This window comes from Kogia breviceps, chromosome 13 (assembly GCF_026419965.1).
Source record: "Kogia breviceps isolate mKogBre1 chromosome 13, mKogBre1 haplotype 1, whole genome shotgun sequence".
Lineage (NCBI taxonomy): Eukaryota > Metazoa > Chordata > Mammalia > Artiodactyla > Physeteridae > Kogia > Kogia breviceps.
The window spans coordinates 30447839-30468102 of NC_081322.1; the positions used below are offsets into that span (position 1 = coordinate 30447839).

At 36.3% G+C, this 20264-nt stretch overlaps 2 protein-coding genes across 10 annotated transcripts in view; one reads left to right on the forward strand and one right to left on the reverse strand.

The window, feature by feature from the left end:
- KLHL32 (kelch like family member 32) overlaps positions 1–5882 on the forward strand; it is a 235391-nt gene extending 229509 nt beyond the window's left edge. For 7 of the 9 annotated variants that reach the window (XM_067011495.1, XM_067011496.1, XM_059083005.2 and 4 more), the window contains one exon: positions 2007–5882. In XM_067011495.1, the coding sequence (XP_066867596.1) occupies positions 2007–2168 (162 nt within the window). In that variant the 3' untranslated portion in view covers positions 2169–5882. The remainder of the gene's footprint in view (positions 1–2006) is intronic. The other 2 variants (XM_067011502.1, XM_067011501.1) reach the window with 1 other exon arrangement.
- A 1654-nt stretch (positions 5883–7536) lies between these two features.
- Positions 7537–20264, reverse strand: part of MMS22L (MMS22 like, DNA repair protein) — a 140594-nt gene continuing 127866 nt past the window's right edge. Inside the window, exons 23-25 of the mRNA XM_059082997.2 lie at positions 11285–11381; positions 9720–9887; positions 7537–9240 (exon numbers count right to left, since the gene is read on the reverse strand). Of these exons, the coding sequence (XP_058938980.1) occupies positions 9147–9240; positions 9720–9887; positions 11285–11381 (359 nt within the window). The 3' untranslated portion in view covers positions 7537–9146. The remainder of the gene's footprint in view (positions 9241–9719; positions 9888–11284; positions 11382–20264) is intronic.

The following is a 20264-nucleotide window of genomic DNA, read 5'->3' on the forward strand; positions in this document are numbered from 1 at the left end:
AATTTTCTTCTCTGTAACATGAACAATAATCTTATTTGAGGTAAATATTGAAAGACCTCTACTTCCTTATTTAATGAAATACTAGTCAAAATCCCATTGTAATTTTTCTTTTTCTCACAGGGTGGGGGAATAATACTTGTCAAATTGATCTTGAAGTTTCTCCAGGAAAGGAAAAATACAAGAATAACCAAGAAATGCTTGAAAATGAATGGGGGAGACATGCCCTACCCAGTCAAAATAACTAAATGTGGTCCTGTGGGAAGGTACATAAATCAATGAAAGAGAGAACAAAGAAAAATTTATATGTTGCATATACTAGAGCTATTTAAAATTAATAGTGACAGGGCATATTGTTCAGTGAATGGGATGGGACAGCTAAATGTCCATTTGGGAAAAAAAGCTACAAGGTTTGATATTTTATTCTAGGCTTTAGTGATTTCCTCCTTTATGAGCTTGGATCCCCAAATCTCAAGGGCTTCTTTCATTTAAAATAATGCATTATTACATTAAAGGCTTAAGAATTATCCACTTAGAGCAGGACTTCCCTGGTGGCTCAGTGGTTAAGAATCCGCCTGCCAATGCAGGGGACACAGGTTTGTTCCCACATGCTGTGGAGCAACTAAGCCCATGCACCACAACTACTGAGCCTGCACTCTAGAGCCCGTGAGCCACAACTGCTGAGCCCGCATGCCACAACTATTGAAGCCCACACGCCTCGAGCCTGTGCTCCGCAACAAGATAAGCCACCACAATGAGAAGCCCACGCACCGTAACAAAGAGTAGCCCCCGCTTGCCGTAACTAGAGGAAGCCTGCGTGCAGCAACGAAGACCCAACGCAGCCAAAAATAAATAAATAAATAAATAAATTTTTTAAAAGAATTATCTACTTAGGTGACAGATGAAGGCATGAGCGTGGACAAGATCATTGAAGAAGAGTACCAAGGGGTCTGTGGTTTGAATATTGGGGCATACCTACATTTAGGATGGGGGGTGGAAGAAGTGGACCAAAGGTGGCCTGTGTCAATGACCAACTTATTTTTTTAAGGTCACAGAACCCAAGGGAGGAAAGGTTTTAAATAAAGGTAGCTCGGTCGGTGCTCTGTGGTGACCTAGATGGGTGGGATACAGGGGGAGGGAGCTCCAAGAGGGAGGGGATGTATGTATACATACAGCTGATTCACCTCGGTGAACAGCAGAAACTAACACAACATTGTAAAGCAATTATACTCCAATAAAAAATTAACTAAAAAAAATGAAGGTTGAGGAAGGTCATATGAAAAGAGGTTACGATGACTGAAGGCTGGAAGGAACATTATGGGTTAGACACACAGGACATGACCAGCTTTCCTCAAGAAAGAATTTTCCTAGTAGTAAGATTAAACCGGAATCAGTGAGGTGACAGCAGGCACACACTAACAAAGGATTCTTTCCATATATGGAAAGAGGTGGAACTCCAGCTTAATGGGGAAATAACTGGGGAAGAATTTCCAGAAGCAACTGAACTGATTTTTTTGAACCTGCTACTAAGCTATAATACTCTATGTGCTAGACACTGCGCTGTATGTCACCAATTTCCAGAGCAAAGCTGCAAGGTCCATGTTGTTTTCACTTTACAGGTGAGGATTTGCAAGCCAGCATACAGACAACACGTACTAACTAGTTTGGGCTAGTTACTTAAGCAGTCTAAGGCAGTTTTATGAAAGGAGGATAATGATACCTACACCTCAACACTGTTCTGAAGATTAAATTATTAAATTATATATCTATGTATATACAAACGTAACATACATATCTATATATGTACAAACACAAACAGAAATGTGTAGAATAGCACTTTGCAGGAACTTAATACATATTCCTGGTACCATACTTGAGAAAAATAGCAATGCGTAAGGTATAGTCATGGTGGCATAACTGAATTTAACTGCAGGCTTTCTTTTATGTGTACCCAGCTTTATTTTGAACAACCACCTTTAACGTACAGGTTTCTCCTCTTCTTTTGTCAGGTATTGGATGTGAGTAGAGAAGGCAAAGAAGAAGTATTCTACGGGCCTACACTTCCTTTTGCTTCCAATGGAATAGCAGCATGCTTCCTCCCAGCTCCTTATTTCACATGCCCTAACCTTCAAACTCTTCAAGTGCCTCATCACAGGATTGGCACCATCTGAAAAGCCAGTGCTCTCTTAACAACCATCATGAATACGAGGAAGAAAAAGGCCTGACTTTTGGATACTGGGCATGAAAATACTCAGTGCTCAATGCTTCCTTGTTTTGTTTTCTAGATCTTCTATTCAGATAAACATTAGCAAAAAATGAACAGTTTTCTAAAATACACATTATTGAAAACGCTTGTCATGCTTCTCAGTGTGTGTCAATATACAGTACAATATGTATGACTTTTATGATGGTGTAGCTTAGTGCTAACTTAATGGTCCATGGATCTTTTAAGCATTCTTTGTACACTTTGTCTAATCAGTGCTGTCCAGGACATTACCCTCTTAGTAAGGCAGTTTATTTCACAAATACTGCCATCAGTGATCTTAAAAAAAATTGTCAGTACTTAATCTCTTTACTACTTAAGCCTGGGATTGTAATTTTTCTTTTAAAAATTTAACATTATACAGCCCTGCTGTATAAGTAGAGACTCCTCATTATGACATCATAAATTTTTAAATACCATATTTTATTCAAGGTAATACAAATAATAGAAGTACACCGGAACAGCTGATGGAATACCCAGATTTTTCACCTTGGTTGCTCTGTTACCTTGGGCCAGGAGCTTAACTTTACATCGCTTCAGTTTTCTCACTTTTTAAGGAGGGCAATTATTGATTTCCATATTAATTCAGAAGAATGTTGTAAGGATTAGGCAAATGCTCTGAAGTACTTTGCCTAAGAAAAAAAAAATGTCACTCAAGTTACAAGGTATTTTACTGTTTTAGAACCTTGTAACTGAAAAAGATTATTTTTGAAGTTTAAAAATTACTAGATAGAACTTGGAACACAAGCTATGAGATAAATGATTCTGATAAGCATGTGAAAGAGACATGCTAATTATGAAAAAGGGAGTTTACTAAAGCCAAAGATTCCTAAACTTGTACAAACACTTGCCTCAAATAATGTCTCTCAAACATTTCATCTAAGCTCATTTAGTGAAAAATGACATTTTAAAGCTCAGAAAAAATTAGTTGTACTAATTTCGGTACCATAAAGTGCTCTGACATAAATTTGAACCTAGTATCAGTAGTTCTAATAAAAGTTTTTCCACTTTGTTAAAGGTTATGTCAATCTTGAGAGCTTGTGGGATTCTTCTCTACCACCAATACATATTTTATTACTACCATTTTTAATAATGCATGAGAGTTTTTTTAGGCTAGGTTTTTGGGTTTGCTTCGTCTGTAACAAAAATAAAAATAGAACAACTCAATAATCATATTTGAACATAAATTCAACAATTATAACATGAGTTTTTCCCCTTTCCTTAATCTTGTTAGGATAAATCACCTTTATTAAAAGGAAGATTTTACTTTTTTTCCTTCATCATTCAGCAATCCTTGTCTTAATGGGAAATTGTCAATTTATTCATGTAACCACTTTTAGTAATCAGAAGTGAATAAAAAAATATTTTTTATCCTAAATATAGAATTCACTAACTTTATATAAGCTACCTAAAACATTAATTAAAAAAAATATATATATATATAAATAAAACTTTTGGCTATTTAGATTAAAGGCCGGGAGGGGAGACTAGGGGTAAGAAAAAAATGGTAAATTTTTAAAAGAACAGATTTTGTTTATACAAACAAAAAGCCTTAAGAGTATTTGTACAGTTCTGAAAAGTGAAAATTGATAATTGACATTTAGAAGGAAAACAGAGAGTCTCTTTAAAAGGTATAAACCATCTAAATTAAATTTTTAAAATGCCTTACCGTGTCAGGAAAATGGACTCCAGCGTTTCAGAAATCTTTTCAATAAGGACCTAAACAAGAATTATTTCAGTTTTACTAAAATTTCTACTTGACACACAGATTTTCCATCTACCAGTTTTACCTTATAAAACTGTTCTTAATCCCAGACTCTCTACCCAATTAATGAAAGGGAAGGTCTAAAAGTGAACTTGCTTGAATGATAAATGGAAAGGCAGCCTGAGATTATTCTTATTTCTTTGTACACTTCTAACTATTCATTTAAAACAAACCAGTATATATTATCAAACCTCTCCTCAGTGAACTTTAATGTATTATTCAGTAGTATTACAGAATTGAAGTCAGAATTTTTAAAAGTTTTACATACTTTTCAGAGACACTTATAATTATAGACAAAGAACAGCATCCAAAGTACAGCATCCCGCCCCTAAAAAGAAAAAACTCAGATTGCTTATAACTCAAATTATTGATCTTAAGAGCTAATAAGAAAAATTCTAGAAAACAATGTTTGGTCATATAAACCAAAGCCCATTGAAACTATTCAAATATATGTTCTCCATTTAAGTGAACTATCCTACAGTAATTCATCTTCCATTTTTACTCTTCAGAGTTAAAGAGTAAGTAAGAGTAAGTACTTACATTTTACATATGTATGTAAAATGCAATAAAATTCCTTAGATCTTTAAGAACAAAATGCCAATTGGTTATTTTTAGGGTGTTTTTCATACTTTTTCTGTTCTCAGTTTAACCACATGTATACTGTATATCTTTCAGCCATTACAATAGCTGAAAAATTAACTGTTTTAGCAGAGTATAAAAGTAACAGGAATAATAAGATAAAAATTATTCCTCTAGGTAACACGGTTCATTTTTATTTTGGTTTTCAAAGAGTCAATCTGTCATAAAGAGGCAGTTGAATAATCACAGGTGCAATGTAAGTTGAATATATACATTTTTTATTATATCTCATTACTATATACACAAATAACTTAAAGCATGCATATGCCCAGAATTTTTCTAAAAGCACAATCCACAAATGCAATGAACTGGATAACTATCAGCACACCAAAAACTTCAATAAGCAGAAGTTGGTAAGTTCATTTGGTACTGATTTCGGTAATCTTACGAAACATAGTTTATCACAGAATCAAAATATAAATCTCATATCTTATTAAATATGTGAAAGAATACGCTATTTTGCTAGCTTCCCAAACCGTTTTAAGTAAACAAAGCATGTTATTTATACTAGCATACTCTACACTTGACTGACAAGGCAATATTTTTAACCCTAGGAGGAGTAGGCAGGAGATCAGTTTTTGGAAAATGTAAGGTTTATGTAAAAAGTCTATCAGTCAAAAAGCAGTGGTTTAGAACAGAGAACACAGTTTTTGGTGAGGTTTCTATGATATCTATCTTTTATCTTTGAAACACAAGTGCTATGTTACTGTGTAAGATTAGGGAAGGTAGGTTTCCTAAAGGCTTTTCCCAACTGCAAAGGCTCATCAAATTTTTATATGATATATAATCCTAACCAAGGGGAAGTAAAAATAAAAACTGCCAAAGATTCTGTGAAAGTACATGGAAATGGGTTCATGTAATTAGTTAAGAACAAAGTAGTTTTAAAAATTTGTGATGAAGCATGGAAGAAGATAAAAATAACAATGCATAATGAAAACACACACATAGTCTAACAACTCACAAATAATATTTTACTTACCTCCCAAAATAGAAAAAGTCAAATACGCTTAGTAAGAAAAGAAAATATGCTAGGGATAAGTAAAGATATAAAAAGTTTTAAACTTTGAAACTCTTCTAATACAAATGAACAAAATACTGAATGATTTTTGTGCAGAGACAATACTCCATGTTTTTTTCGTCCCCTATGGAAACCTAATTAAATGTTCAACTGAAATTTAAATCGTAACCAAATCTGTGTCTAATAAAAGTCTTTTCATCACCCTGTTGTCTTTCAATCATCTCTTCACTCCATATGATATTTTACAGAAATTATTTGAGTGTAATACTTAAATATCCAACATGTATATTTTAATTTTCTTCCTATTTAAGTGTCTTAAGGTTAGGTTTCTATAGGAATGATGGTATTCTAATTGGCAAACTGAGTGAGGCCCACAGTGTAGAATAAACTTGTCATTCAGAGAAAGCAGCTAAGACAGTCTACTCCTGCTTGAGGTAAGTTTGGAAACAGAAAGTATAGGGTCAGATGGCAGAAGTCTCCTGACTGAAGGGCTTGAATGTCAGCTTATTAACAATGGGAAGTAAATGGAGGTCCTTGAGCAGAAAAGTAACAAGAAGAAAGAAGTATTTTAGGAACACTAATGTCAAAACTATGTGAAGAATAAATTTCAGGAGTCCAGAGATAAGAAGGAGATTATAGTACCCAATAGAAAAATGTTTGGATGCATGAAATGGCACAAAGAAAAAAATCACAAGAGCTTGTACGGTGATCAAATGAAAAGTAGGGAGCAATGAATCCAAGAAATGTCACGGCTAAGTGACTTGGGAAAGTGGTGTATTCTCTGGGTAGAAAATGAAGGCATGAGCTAGACTGGAAACAAAGATGATAAGGGCAGCTTGACGTGTTGCCTTGAGATTTCAGGAGAATCCAACTAGACAGGTTTAGAGAAAAATTAGCACTACAGATAGAAAAAATTATAAGCTAGTTTTATCAGTTCACTACTACAAGACTGCTGAGACAGAGCAGGTGAAGGGCTAGATCTTAACCAATAGGGACAAGAAGGAAGAACATGTATGTAGGAAGGAGCGATTCTGCTGAGGAAGGAGCGATTCTGCTGAGGAAGGAGCGATACTGCTGAGGAAAGAGCGATACTGCTGAGGAAGGGATGAGAAGATAAAAGAAAATGCAATGTCACAGAGGCCCCAAAGACCAAGAAAAATGAGAACACATTCCAGATTCGACCAAAATAGACTGGCCTACCTTACAATGGTAGAAGCAGCAGCCTCAGAGATTACAGGGTTTTTAGGGGAAAAGGAACATTAACGAAGCAAGTATAAAGTACTCTTAGTCTGGAAATGGAAAAAGACAAGACTATAGTAATAATTTACGGGTCTCAGTAAAGATTCTTAAGAAATGGAACAGAGTCATAAATTTTCTTTTTTTCTTCAATTAATAAAACAGCTTCTTTAAAACTTTACTGATACATAAATTAAAAAATACATATATATATATATACATACACATGTATTGTTACAGACTTTTTCTTGTTACTGATATTTTTATGTATAAACTTTAGTTATTCTTAGTATCTACAGCTATACACCCTAATGCATGATTCAGCAGCAGATTTTCTTAACCCTTAAAAAGTTTCATAAGCTAAGGAGCAAGATTCTCTAAGATATCAGTTTCCCTTGGGGGTGAAAAAATATATATACACACACACATACACACACACACACACACACACACACATAAATAACCTCTTTAAAGGCATCCCATTAAATAGTTTAAATTTCAGTTGCTACAACTTGCAAAATAATGCATCATTTAATAAGTCACTATTATAATGAAAAGAAACTCATTGCTATGAAGTCTTAGTAACCTTAAAGAGGCTTTTAGTCATCCCATTTGTTGAATTAAAAACAGTTTATTTGGGGGAAAAAGAAATCATTTATATGTCATGAAGTCCTTTAGACTTCACAGATTACAATTAGGGAAGGGCTATTAACTATAGTTTCCTGATTGCAGTGCATTTCATTTTAAAAGATACTTCTTGAGTCAGAAAAGGGTTGAAATGTTTTCCTGAAGGAACAGTAGAACCATGATAAACACTAGATGCTCAGGAAAAAAACAATAAATTATTTCAAACGTAGCAAACGTGACATGTAAGAAAACATTGAAAAGAAGTGGGATCTTCATCTAGGACATACCATTAGAGAAAGAGGAACAAAATTGAGAAGTGTTCTTCACCTTTGTGCATGAGATAGAGTGATCATGTCTGTATACCACCAAACAGAACATAGATCAACAAATACTTTTACATACATTTAAATTATATGATTATAAATCAATTATCCCACTGATAACTACCAGAACATTGTGAAATTTTAAAAAGCGTTATTATTCATTTTTCTCCACGAAGAAAGTGAGGCTCAGAAAGGTTAAGAACTTGCTCAAGGTGACAAAGCAGAGCTGGGTTTGAGACCCAGGTGGGTTCCCAACACTAAGATTGGAGCTCTTTTTACCAAATAATGCTCATTAGAAAAAGGAGTCAAGGACAAAAGCCCAAGTGGTAGAATGAACCTGAATGGAACAGTTAAACGGTTGGGAGATGAGCTGCTACAGGAAACTAAACTGGTTCCCTTCAAACATGTAAGATGCTAGTTTATAGGAGGCTCTAATTGAACAGCAAGGAGATAAATCAGCTGACTTCTCAGACCTCTTCTGTTAATTTTGTAAACTTAAAAATTTCCAGAATATTATTTATTCTCTTTTCTTAAAGGCTCTTGTTTATCCTCCTCCTGATCTGTCTTTTAATGACAACTCCAAGGGAAAGGATGAGTAGAGGAAAACATCTGGCAACCGTTGGAACCCAAGTATTGATATAAACACTGCTGGCCCAAGTTAAAATACATATTATCTGTATAATCATTTAGCCAGATTCAGTCTCATTCCTCATACAGTTAAGTATGCTTTGTAAGGATTTTATTAACTTGCCTCATGCATAGTATAAAAAAGGATAACAAATATACTGTTCTGCATAGTATAAAAAAGGATAAAAAATACACTGTTCTATCTCCTGACCACCCCTCCAAAAAAAAAATCCAGCATAGAGCAGCCAGGTAATTTGAAATAGTCACATAATAAAATATAACTCATAAGAAAACAAAAACAAAACAGAAATAAATTACTCACAAGGCAGAAAGTCACATTATAGTAAAATGGCCATGGATCAACCAGTACAAACCTGCTTAGACATACACACATAACATTCCCAGTTAAGAAAAGTTTCTTTAGTTTCACTATAACCTCTTCAAATTAGAATGCAGTTTTACCAAGTTCCAAAGCTCCTACAACATATTTAATTAACTTTTATTTCCTTATGTATATACTTTATACTTACAGGTATGAAAGGAAAAAATCCTAGAAAGTATTTTTAACAGGATATTATACAATTAATTAAAAGTAGGAGTCAGAATGGTGCAAAGTGACTTTAGATAGTTATAATTAATACTGAGAATGAATCACAAAATAGATTCAATATTGTCATCTTCTAGTCTCTGTATCTCATCTTGTCCCACTTGTCCTAGGTGAGATAAAAGTTTGCTATAGGCTTCCCTATAAAGAAAAAAGAAAAGAAGACAGATATATATTTACTACCCTTTCCATTATTTTTCATTTAAGTCTTTACAAACTGAGCCTGCCTGAATGTCTACTTGTCTATACATACCATACATGATGTGAGTAAAGTACTTTGATTCTTTAACATACTACTTTTGGACATATGAATTATAGTATGAGTACTGACCCTTCTAAAACAATCTCTTTAGGAAATAAAGACTTATATTCCCCCATGTTTCATTACTCTAAATAGTCCAGCATTATCTTCAGCTGGGTTGTAATCTATTAAAAAAAAAAAAAAAAAAAAAGCCTTGATCTATTTCTGACCAAAACCCATATTATCTAGTTGAGTCACTAATTTTATTCACTGGAACACACTCCAAATTTTTATAAGTGGAAAATAGGCCATTTCTCGAAAATGAATCTAGATTTTATAATCATTGTCCGAAAGGATATAATCAAATTATCAAACATACCTTTGTGCAATATTTCTGCCAAGGCCCCATTTCCGCTCTGAACTCTTCAGAGATTGAGTAAGGGTAGAAATCAAGTGGATAACAACCTGTTGGTCCAATGCTGCTACTGTTTCTAAAATGCTGTAAATCTGATAATCATATCTCATACCATAATCCTCGATAAATTTCCTGAAAGTAAAACAAGTTACTTATAATTACTTCTGGGGCAATTCCTTGGGCTGGTATCTGTATGGCAACAAGCTGTAACCTGAACACAAGAAAGATCATTTCATGTAAGATTACCTTCAGGATTTAGATGCCATATGAACACTATTTAACACTTGAAAATAAAGAACAGAAATGGCTTCCGTATGAGCTGTGAACAGAGTGGCAGCATTAGGAGAAAGGGAAAGGGAAGAGCTGGAATCCCAGGAGGAAGAATAAGGGGGAAAAATCTAATCTCAGGGACTTTTTTGCTATAGTGTGCATGAAATCTAGATGGTCAGGATGTAGAAGAGACTAAAACAGCAAAGAGTCCAGTTTCCTAGTTATTTTGTATATCTTCTAGTTATTGCTATCTCTAGATAAATCAAACAATATTTCTATGAAGAAAGCAAGTTATTTGAAATAATTTTTATATTCCTTAACCGATCAAGAGACTTTAGACCCATAGAAGACCTTTTATTAATAAGAATTATATATTTTAATCCTAAAATTTCCACTCTCTCCCCCCCAAGAAAATAAAAGTCACCTAGCTCAATAAATTGTACTTAACAAACATGCAATCTTTGTTCATATAAAATCCTTCCTCCTCTCTTAGGGTTTTACAGTTTTCATAAATCCAGTATTTATTTCAAATAATCACAATTTAAATAAACTGTAAACAACTGACAAGTGCCAACTATGTGATGAGAAAGAAAACTGAGGAATCAAAAATCTAACACAGAATGAAGGAAATGGACCCAAACTATTTATCTTGGTAGTGCTAGGGTAGAGATACATGAAATAAAGGTGAACTGGTAGAAACTGTGAGAAATAAATACTTAAAAGTACTACCCTAACAGAAAGCATAAGACGCTATAGGGTGCAAGGCAGGAAAATAAAAACAAAACAAAATATTTCTCAAGTTGCAGTTATTCTTGTGAAGGAACAACAGATCTACAAAGTCTGTGCTTCACAATTACATACAATGGAGCTTTCTGGGTCCACAGCATCTAAAGTGAGTAGGAAAACCAGTGACAGGCACTTCCACAGTGGATCCTGAATAGCATGTTTAGCAGCTCCAAAGCCTGTACACCTGTCATCATGACTCAACGTTTCCCACTTTCTCCTCTTAAACATATGCAAGAATCTTCCTTACTAAATTCTCAGGTAATTTTAAGTCAGCTCATTTATCTTTCTCCTTGGTACTTTTATTTTTTAATAAAACAACACAACATAGCAAAACTACTGCCAAAAATACAATAATTGAAACTACAAACAAATAGTAACACATTATGTTTTGGATAATTAGTTATTTAAAAAACATGTTGGCTGTCAAATGGCTGGCAAGACTCTTCTTGCCAGTTGGCATATTTTCCAGTTACCTAAACACAGAAGTCAGCTGGGCGGCAGGTTCTCCTCCTGACCCCACTTGGCAGGCTTTGACCATGTATTGCAGGTTCTCGGTGGCCAGCCTTTTAACTAGGAGGAAAATTTACAGCGTGACACATTTTGTCTGGTTTGACCATCTGGATCCTCATGTTTATGAGCACTCTAGATTTAGAAAAAACATGTTGTTTTCTTAAAGTATCTACATGCTTTTTTGTTATTTTTTCAAAGCGAAATAGGAACTTTTCTTTTGTTCTAAAGTCTCCCTATCTTCCATTTTAAGAAAATATAAAACACTTAACAGTCTATTTTTTACAACCCTGTAACTGAAAAAACACATGTGAAGATAAGTCTTTCTGTTAGAAAAGAGCCCATATTCAAAAACACTCCAGTAGCCTAACCTTGCAAACACTGTTACATACTGATTAAACATAACCTTTAATAATTCAGCTGATTTACAGAGAAGCAGGTTGATTTTTTAAATTCATAAGCATATTCCTCCCACTAACAAACATATATGTAGAAAATGAGAAACTAACAGTTTACCTTCACTTAAAATTAGCAATATATATATATAAAATCAACTATTTGTGATGCTAATTTTGTTTTGAAAGAAAGAAAAGTTACAAAAAGAACATTTACATTCTTTCAGTATTTAACCCAATCCTTTACAACGAAACTGTGCACTTATAAATAAAAACGGCAACACACAAAAAAAATCAACAAAGAATGTAGAAAATTCACCATGTTCCAAGTGCTAATACATTGTTGTTATGCTGTTTTTGGAACATTAAATATAAGTAGCTGGGGAAAACATTACTTTCTCTAAGAAGAAGGAAAATTTCAGAAACTGTAATCCACTATGGCAAGAGTACAAAACATGTGATGCACATGAAGTTAAATTAATTAAAATGAAGTAGCAGATAATGTTTTCCATAGCATGACGATAATGGATAAGGAAGATATATCATACTTGTCTTTATTGAGCAAATAAGTTCTCATATTAGATGCAATTCTAAAGCCAGTATAACTGGCTTTAGAAACAGTATAACTGTTTCTTTTTAAAGATGTTTTCTTGAAAAAAAAAACCAAAAACACAACCCACAAGTTCTTCTGTGGAAAAAGTACCAGAACATGAAGAAATAGCCTTCACAAAGTATTAACAGTAAGCACTGTCTTTTAAAAATAACAGCTGTATTATTGAGGTATAATTCACACATAAAAACCAACTTTTTTTTTTTGGCGGTACGCGAGCCTCTCACCGCTGCAGACTCTCCCGTCGCAGAGCACAGGCTCCAGACGCGTAGGCCCAGCGGCCATGGCTCACGGGCCCAGCCGCTCCGTGGAACGTGGGATCCTCCCGGACCGGGGCACGAACCTGTGTCCCCTGCATCGGCAGGCGGACTCTCAACCACTGCGCCACCAGGGAAGCCCAAAACCAACCTTTTAAAGCGTACAACTCATTGTTTTTAGTATATTCATAAGAACTGTGAAGTTATCACCACTATCTAATTTCAGAACATTTTTATCACCTCCCCCCAAAATCTTACACCTATTAGCAATCTTTCCCCATTTTCTACCTCCCCCAGTCCCCGGAGGCACTGATCTACTTTCTGTCTCTATGGATTGTCTATTCTGGGAATTTCATATAGATGAAATCATACAACATGTGGTCTTATGTGACTGCCTTCTTTTCACTCAGCATGTTTCTTTTCTTTTTTACTTACAAATTTTTATCTATTTATTTATTTTTCATTATACAATGCAATGTTATCATCAACTATAGTTTCTAACCTATCCATTAGATTCTCAGACCTTATTCATCCTATAACTGGAAGTTCATACTTTTTTCTTTTAACATTTTTATTGGAGTATAATTGCTTTACAAATGGTGTGTTAGTTTCTGCTTTATAACAAAATGAATCAGTTATACATATACTTATGTCCCCATATCTCTTCCCCCTTGGGTCTCCCTCCCTCACACCCTTCTAGGTGGTCACAAAGCACCGAGCTGATCTCCCTGTGCTACACGACTGCTTCCCACTAGCAATCTATTTTACATTTGGTAGTGTATATATATCTATATACACTACCACTCTCTCACTTTGTCCCAGCTTACCCTTCCCCCTCCCCATGTCCTCAAGTCCATCCTGTAGTAGGTCTGCGTCTTTATTCCCGTCTTGCCCCTAGGTTCTCCATGATTTTTTTTTTTTTTTTTTTTTTTTTTTAGATTTCAATATATGTGTTAGCATACGGTATTTGTTGCTCTCTTTCTGACTTACTTCACTCTGTATGACAGACTCCAGGTCCATCCATCTCACTACAAATAACTCAATTTTGTTTCTTTTTATGGCTGAGTAAGATTCCACTGTATATATGTGCAACATCTTCTTTATCCATTCCTCTGCTGATGGACACTTAGGTTGTTTCCATGTCCTGGCTATTGTAAAAAGAGCTGCAGTGAACACTGTGGTACATGACTCTTTTTGAATTATGGTTTTCTCAGGGTATATGCCGAGTAGTGGGATTGCTGGGTCGTATGGCTGTTCTATTTTTAGTGTTTTAAGGAACCTCCATACTATTCTCCATAGTGGCTGTACCAATTTACATTCCCACCAACAGTGTATGAGAGTTCCCTTTTCTCCATACCCTCTCCAGCATTTATTGTTTCTAGATTTTTTGATGATGGCCATTCTGACCAGTGTGAGATGATATTGCATTGTAGTTTTGATTCGCATTTCTCTAATGATTAAAGATATTGAACATGCTTTCATGTGTTTGTTGGCAATCTGTATATCTTTTTTGGAGAAATGTCTGTTTGGGTCTTCTGCCCATTTTTGGATTGGGTTGTTTGTTTGTTTGTTTGTTTTGATATTGAGCTGCATGAGCTGCTTGTAAATTCTGGAGATGAATCCTTTGTCAGTTGCTTCATTTGCAAATATTTTCTCCCATTCTCAGGGTTGTCTTTTGGTCTTGTTTATGGTTTCCTTTGCTGTGCAAAAGCTTTTAAGTTTCATTAGGTCCCATTTGTTATTGTTTTTATTTCCATTTCTCTAGGAGGTGGGTCAAAAAGGATCTTGCTGCGATTTATGTCATAGCCTGCTCTGCCTATGTTTTCCTCTAAGAGTTTGATAGTGTCTGGCCTTACATTTAGGTCTTTAATCCATTTTCAGCTTATTTTTGTGTATGGTGTTAGGGAGTGTTCTAATCTCGTACTTTTCCATATACCTGTCCAGTTTTCCCAGCACCACTTATTGAAGAGGCTGTCTTTTCTCCACTGTATATTCTTGCCTCCTTTATCAAAGATAAGGTGACCATATGTGCATGGGTTTATCTCTGGGCTTTCTATCCTGTTCCACTGATGTATATTTGTTTTTGTGCCAGTACCATACTGTCTTGATTACTGTAGCTTTGTAGTATAGTCTGAAGTCAGGGAGCCTGATTCCTCCAGCTCCATTTTTCGTTCTCAAGATTGCTTTGGCTATTCGGGGACTTTTGTGTTTCCATAAAAATTGTGAAAGTTTTTGTTCTAGTTCTGTGAAAAATGCCAATGGTAGTTTGATAGGGATTGCATTGAATCTGTAGATTGCTTTGGGTACTAGAGTCATTTTCACAATGCTGATTCTTCCAGTCCAAGAACATGGTATATCTCTCCATCTATTTGTATCATCTTTAATTTCTTTCATCAGTGTCTTATAATTTCTGCATACAGGTCTTTTGTCTCCTTAGGTAGGTTTATTCCTAGGTATTTTATTCTTTTTGTTGCAATATAAATGGGAGTGTTTCCTTAATTTCACTTTCAGATTTTTTCATCTTTAGTGTATAGGAATGCAAGAGATTGCTGTGCATTAATTTTGTATCCTGCTACTTTACCAAATTCATTGATTAGCTCTAGCAGTTTTCTGGTAGCATCTTTAGGATTCTCTATGTAGAGTATCATGTCATCTGTAAAGCAAACAGTGACAGCTTTACTTCTTTTCTGATTTGTATCCCTTTTATTTCTTTTTCTTCTCTGATTGCTGTGGCTAAAACTTCCAAAACTGTTGAATAATAATGGTGAGAGTGGGCAAAGTGTCTTGTTCCTGATCTTAGTGGAAATGGTTTCAGTTTTTCACCATTGAGGACCATGATGGCTGTGGGTTTGTCATCCATGGCTTTATTTTGTTGAGGTAAGTTCCTGCTATGCCTACTTTCTGGAGAGTTTTGATCATAAATGGGTGTTGAATTTTGTCAAAAGCTTTCTCTGAATCTAGTGAGATGATCATATGGTTTTTCTCCTTCAATTTGTTAATATGGTGTATCACATTGATTGATTTGTGTATATTGAAGAATCCTTGCATTCCTGGGATAAACCCCACTTGATCATGGTGTATGATCCTTTTAATGTGCTGTTGGATTCTTTTTGCTAGTATTTTGCTGAGGATTTTTACATCTATGTTCATCAGTGATATTAGTCTGTAGTATTCTCTTTTTGTGACATCCTTGTCTGGCTTTGGTATGAGGGTGATGGTGGTGGCCTCGTAGAATAAGTTTGGGAGTGTTCCTCCCTCTGCTATATTTTGGAAGAGTTTGAGAAGGATAACTGTTAGCTCTTCTCTAAATGTTTGATAGAATTCACCTGTGAATCGAATTTACAGGAGAATTTGAGAGAATTCACAGAATTCTAATTCACAAATTCTACTCACAGAATAGAATTTGATAGAATTCACCTGGGAATTCACCTGTGAATTCACCTAGAATTCATCTGGTCCTGGGCTTTTGTTTGTTGGAAGATTTTTAATCAGTTTCAACTTCAGTGCTTGTGATTGCTCTGTTCATATTTTCTATTTCTTCCTGGTTCAGTCTCGGCAGCTTGTGCATTTCTAAGAATTTGTCCATTTCTTCCAGGTTGTCCATTTTATTGGCATATAGTTGCTTGTAGTAATCTCTCATGATCCTTTGTATTTCTGCAGTGTCAGTTGTTACTTCCCCTTTGTCATTTCTAATTCTATTGATTTGCTTCTTCTCCATTTTTTCTTGATTAGTCTGGCTAATGATCAATTTTGTTTATCTTCTCAAAGAACCAGCATTTACTTTTATTGATCTTTACCATCATTTCCTTCATTTATTTCTGATCTAATCTTTATGAATTCTTTCCTTCTGCTAACTTGGGGTTTTTTTTGTTCTTCTTTCTCTAACTGCCTTAGGTGTAAGGTTAGGTGGTTCATTTGAGATGTTTGTTTCTTAAGGTAGGATTGTATTGCTATAAACTTCCCTCTTAGAACTGCTTTTGCTGAAACCCATAGGTTTTGGGTCATCGTGTTTTCATTGTAATTTGTTTCTAGGTATTTTTTGATTTCCTCTTTGATTTCTTCAGTGATCTCTTGGTTATTAAGTAGTGTATTGTTTAGCCTCCATATGTTTGTATCTTTTACAGATTTTTTTCCTGTAATTGATATCTAGTCTCATAGCATTGTGGTCAGAAAACTGATACGATTTCAATTTTCTTAAATTTACCAAGGCTTGATTTGTGCCCCAAGATATGATCTATCCTGGAGAATGTTCCATGAGCACTTGAGAAGAAAGTGTATTCTGTTGTTTTTTGATGGAAGGTCCTATAAATATCAATCAAGTCCATCTTGTTTAATGTATCATTTAAAGCTTGTGTTTCCTTATTTATTTTCATTTTGGATGATCTGTCCATTGCTGAAAGTGGGGTGTTAAAGTCCCCTACTATGACTGTGTTACTGTCGATTTCCCCTTTTATGGCTGTTAGCATTTGCCTTATGTATTGAGGTGCTCCTAGGTTGGGTGTATAAATATTTACAATTGTTATATCATTTTCTTGGATTGATCCCTTGATCATTATGTAGTGTACTTTTTGTCTCTTGTAATAGTCTGTTTTAAAATTGATTTTGTCTGATGAGAACTGCTACTCCAGCTTTCTTTTGATTTCCATTTGCATGGAACATTGTTTTCCATCCCCTCACTTTCAGTCTATATGTGTCCCTAGGTCTGAAGTGGGTCTCCTGTAGACAGCATATATATGGGTGTTGTTTTGTATCCATTCAGCCAGTCTATGTCTTTTGGTTGGCACATTTAAGCCATTTACATTTAAGGTAATTATCGATATGTATGTTCCTAGTACCATTTTCTTAACTGTTTGGGGTTATTGTAGGTCTTTTCCTTCTCTTGTGTTTCCTGCCTAGAGACGTTCCTTTAGCATTTGTTGTAAAGCTGGTTTGGTTGTGCTGAATTCTCTTAGCTTTTGCTTGTCTGTAAGGGTTTTAATATCCCTGTCAATTCTGAATAATTTAACAAATCATTAAATGCAAAACAAATCATTTAAAGAATGATCTGATCAAATCAAATCTGAATGATCCTTGCTGGATGCAGTAATCTTGGTTGTAGGTTTTTCCCTTTCATCATTGTAAATATGTCCTGCTACGCCCCTCTGAGTTGCAGAGTTTCTTCTGAAAGATCAGCTGTTAACTTTATGGGGATTCCCTTGTGTGTTATTTGTTGTTTTTCCCTTGTTGCTTTTCATATTTTTTCTTTGTACTTAATTTTTGATAGTTTGATTAACATGTATCTTGGCTTGTTTCTCCTTGGATTTATCCTGTATGCGACTCCCTGTGCTTCCTGGACTTGATTAACTATTTCCTTTCCCATATTAGGGAAGTTTTCAACTATAATCTCTTCAAATATTTTCTCAGTCCCTTTCTTTTTCTCTTCTTCTTCTGGGACCCCTATAATACGAATGTTGGTGTGTTTACTATTGTCCCAGAGGTCTCTGAGACTGTCCTCAATTCTTTTCATTCTTTTTTCTTTTTTCTGCTCTGCAGTAGGTATTTTATCTTCCAGGTCACTTATCCATTCTTTTGCCTCAGTTATTCTGCTATTCTTCTAGAGAATTTTTAATTTCATTTATTGTGTTGTTCATCATTGTTTTTTTGCTGTTTAGTTCTTCTAGGTCCTTGTTGAATGTTTATTGTATTTTCTCCATTCTATTTCGAAGATTTTGGATCATCTTAACTATCATTATTCCGATTTCTTTTCAGGTAGACTGCCTATTTCCTCTTCATTTGTTAGGTCTGGTGGGTTTTTCCCTTGCTCCTTCATCTGCTGTGTGTTTCTCTCTCTTCTCATTTTGCTTAACTTACTGTGTTTGGGGTCTCCTTTTCGCAGGCTGCAGTTTCATAGTTCCCGTTGTTTCTGGTGTCTTGCCCCCAGTGGCTAAGGTTGGTTTGGTGGGTTGAGTAGGTTTCCTGGTTGAGGGGACTAGTGCCTGTGTTCTGGTGGATGAGGCTTGATCTTGTCTTTCTGTTGGTTAGGTCCACATCTGGTGGTGTGTTTTGTGGTATCTGTGACCTTACTATGATTTTAGGAAGCCTCTGTGCTAATGAGTGGGGTTGTGTGCCTGTCTTGGTAGTTGTTTGGCATAGGGTATGCAGCACTATAGCTTGCTGGTCGTGAGTGGAGCCGGGTGTTGGCATTGAGATGGATATTTTTGGGAGATTTTTGCCGTTTGATATTATGTGGAGCTGGGAGGTCTCTGGTGGACCAATGTCCTGAACTTGGTTCTCCCACCTAAGAGGCATAGCCCTGATGCCTAGCTGGAGCACCAAAAGCCTGTCATACACACGGCTCAGAATAAAAAGGAGAATAAATGAAGGAAAGAAAGAAAAAAATAAAAGCTATTAAAATAATAAACAAAAAAATAACTATTAAAATTTTTTTAAAGTAATTAAAAAAAAGAAAGGACAACCAAACCAAAAAACAGATCCACCAATGATAACAAGCACTGAACACTATACTAAAAAAACAAAAACAGAAAACGGACAGACAGAACCCTAGGATAAATGAGCAAAGGTATACAGACAAAAATCACACACAGAAGCATACGCATACACACTCACAAAAAGAGAAAAAGGGGGCTTCCCTGGTGGCGCAGTGGTTGAGAATCCGCCTGCCGATGCAGGAGACACGGGTTCGTGCCCTGGTCCGGGAAGATCCCACATGCCGCGGAGCAACTAAGCCCGTGAGCCATGGCCGCTAGGCCTGCGTGTCCGGAGCCTGTGCTCCGCAACGGGAGAGGCCACAACAGTGAGAGGCCCGCATACCGCAAAAAAAAAAAAAAAAAAAAAAAAAAAAAAAGAGAAAAAGGGAAAAAAATATATATATATCGTTGCTCCCAAAGTCCACCTCCTCAATTTGGGATGATTTGTTGTCTATTCAGGTATTCCACAGATGCAGGGTACATCAAGTTGACCGTGGAGATATAATCCGCTGCTCCTGAGGCTGCTGGGAGAGATTTCTCTTTCTCTTCTTTGTTCACACAGCTCCTGCGGCTCAGCTTTGGGTTTGGACATGCCTCTGTGTGTAGGTCACCTGAGGTCATCTTTTCTTCCCTTAGACAGGACAGGGTTAAAGGAGCAGCTGCTTCGGGGACTCTGGCTCACTCAGGCCGGGGGGAGGGAGGGGTACGGGTGCAGGGCGAGACTGCAATGGCAGAGGCCGGCGGGATGTTGCAACAGCCTGAGGCACACTGTGTGTTCTCCCGGGGAAATTGTCCCTGGATCACGGGACCCTGGCGGTGGCGGGCTGCACACGCTCCTGGGAGGGGAGGTTTGGAGAGTGACCTGTGCTTGCACACAGGCTTCTTGGTGGCTGCAGCAGCAGCCTTAGTGTCATGCCTGTCTCTGGGGTCCGCACTGATAGCCGTGGCTCGCACCTGTCTCTGGAGCTCCTTTAAGCGGCGCGCTTAATCCCCTCTCCTCACACACCAGGAAACAAAGAGGCAAGAAAAAGTCTCTTGCCTCTTCGGCAGCTCCAGACCTTTTCCTGGACTGCCTCCCGGCTAGCTGTGGCACACTAGTCCCCTTCAGGCTGTTTTCACGCAGCCAACCCCAGTCCTCTTCCTGGGATCTGATCGAAGCCTGAGCCTCAGCTCCCAGCCCCTGCCCACCCCGGAGGGTGAGCAGACAAGCCTCTCGG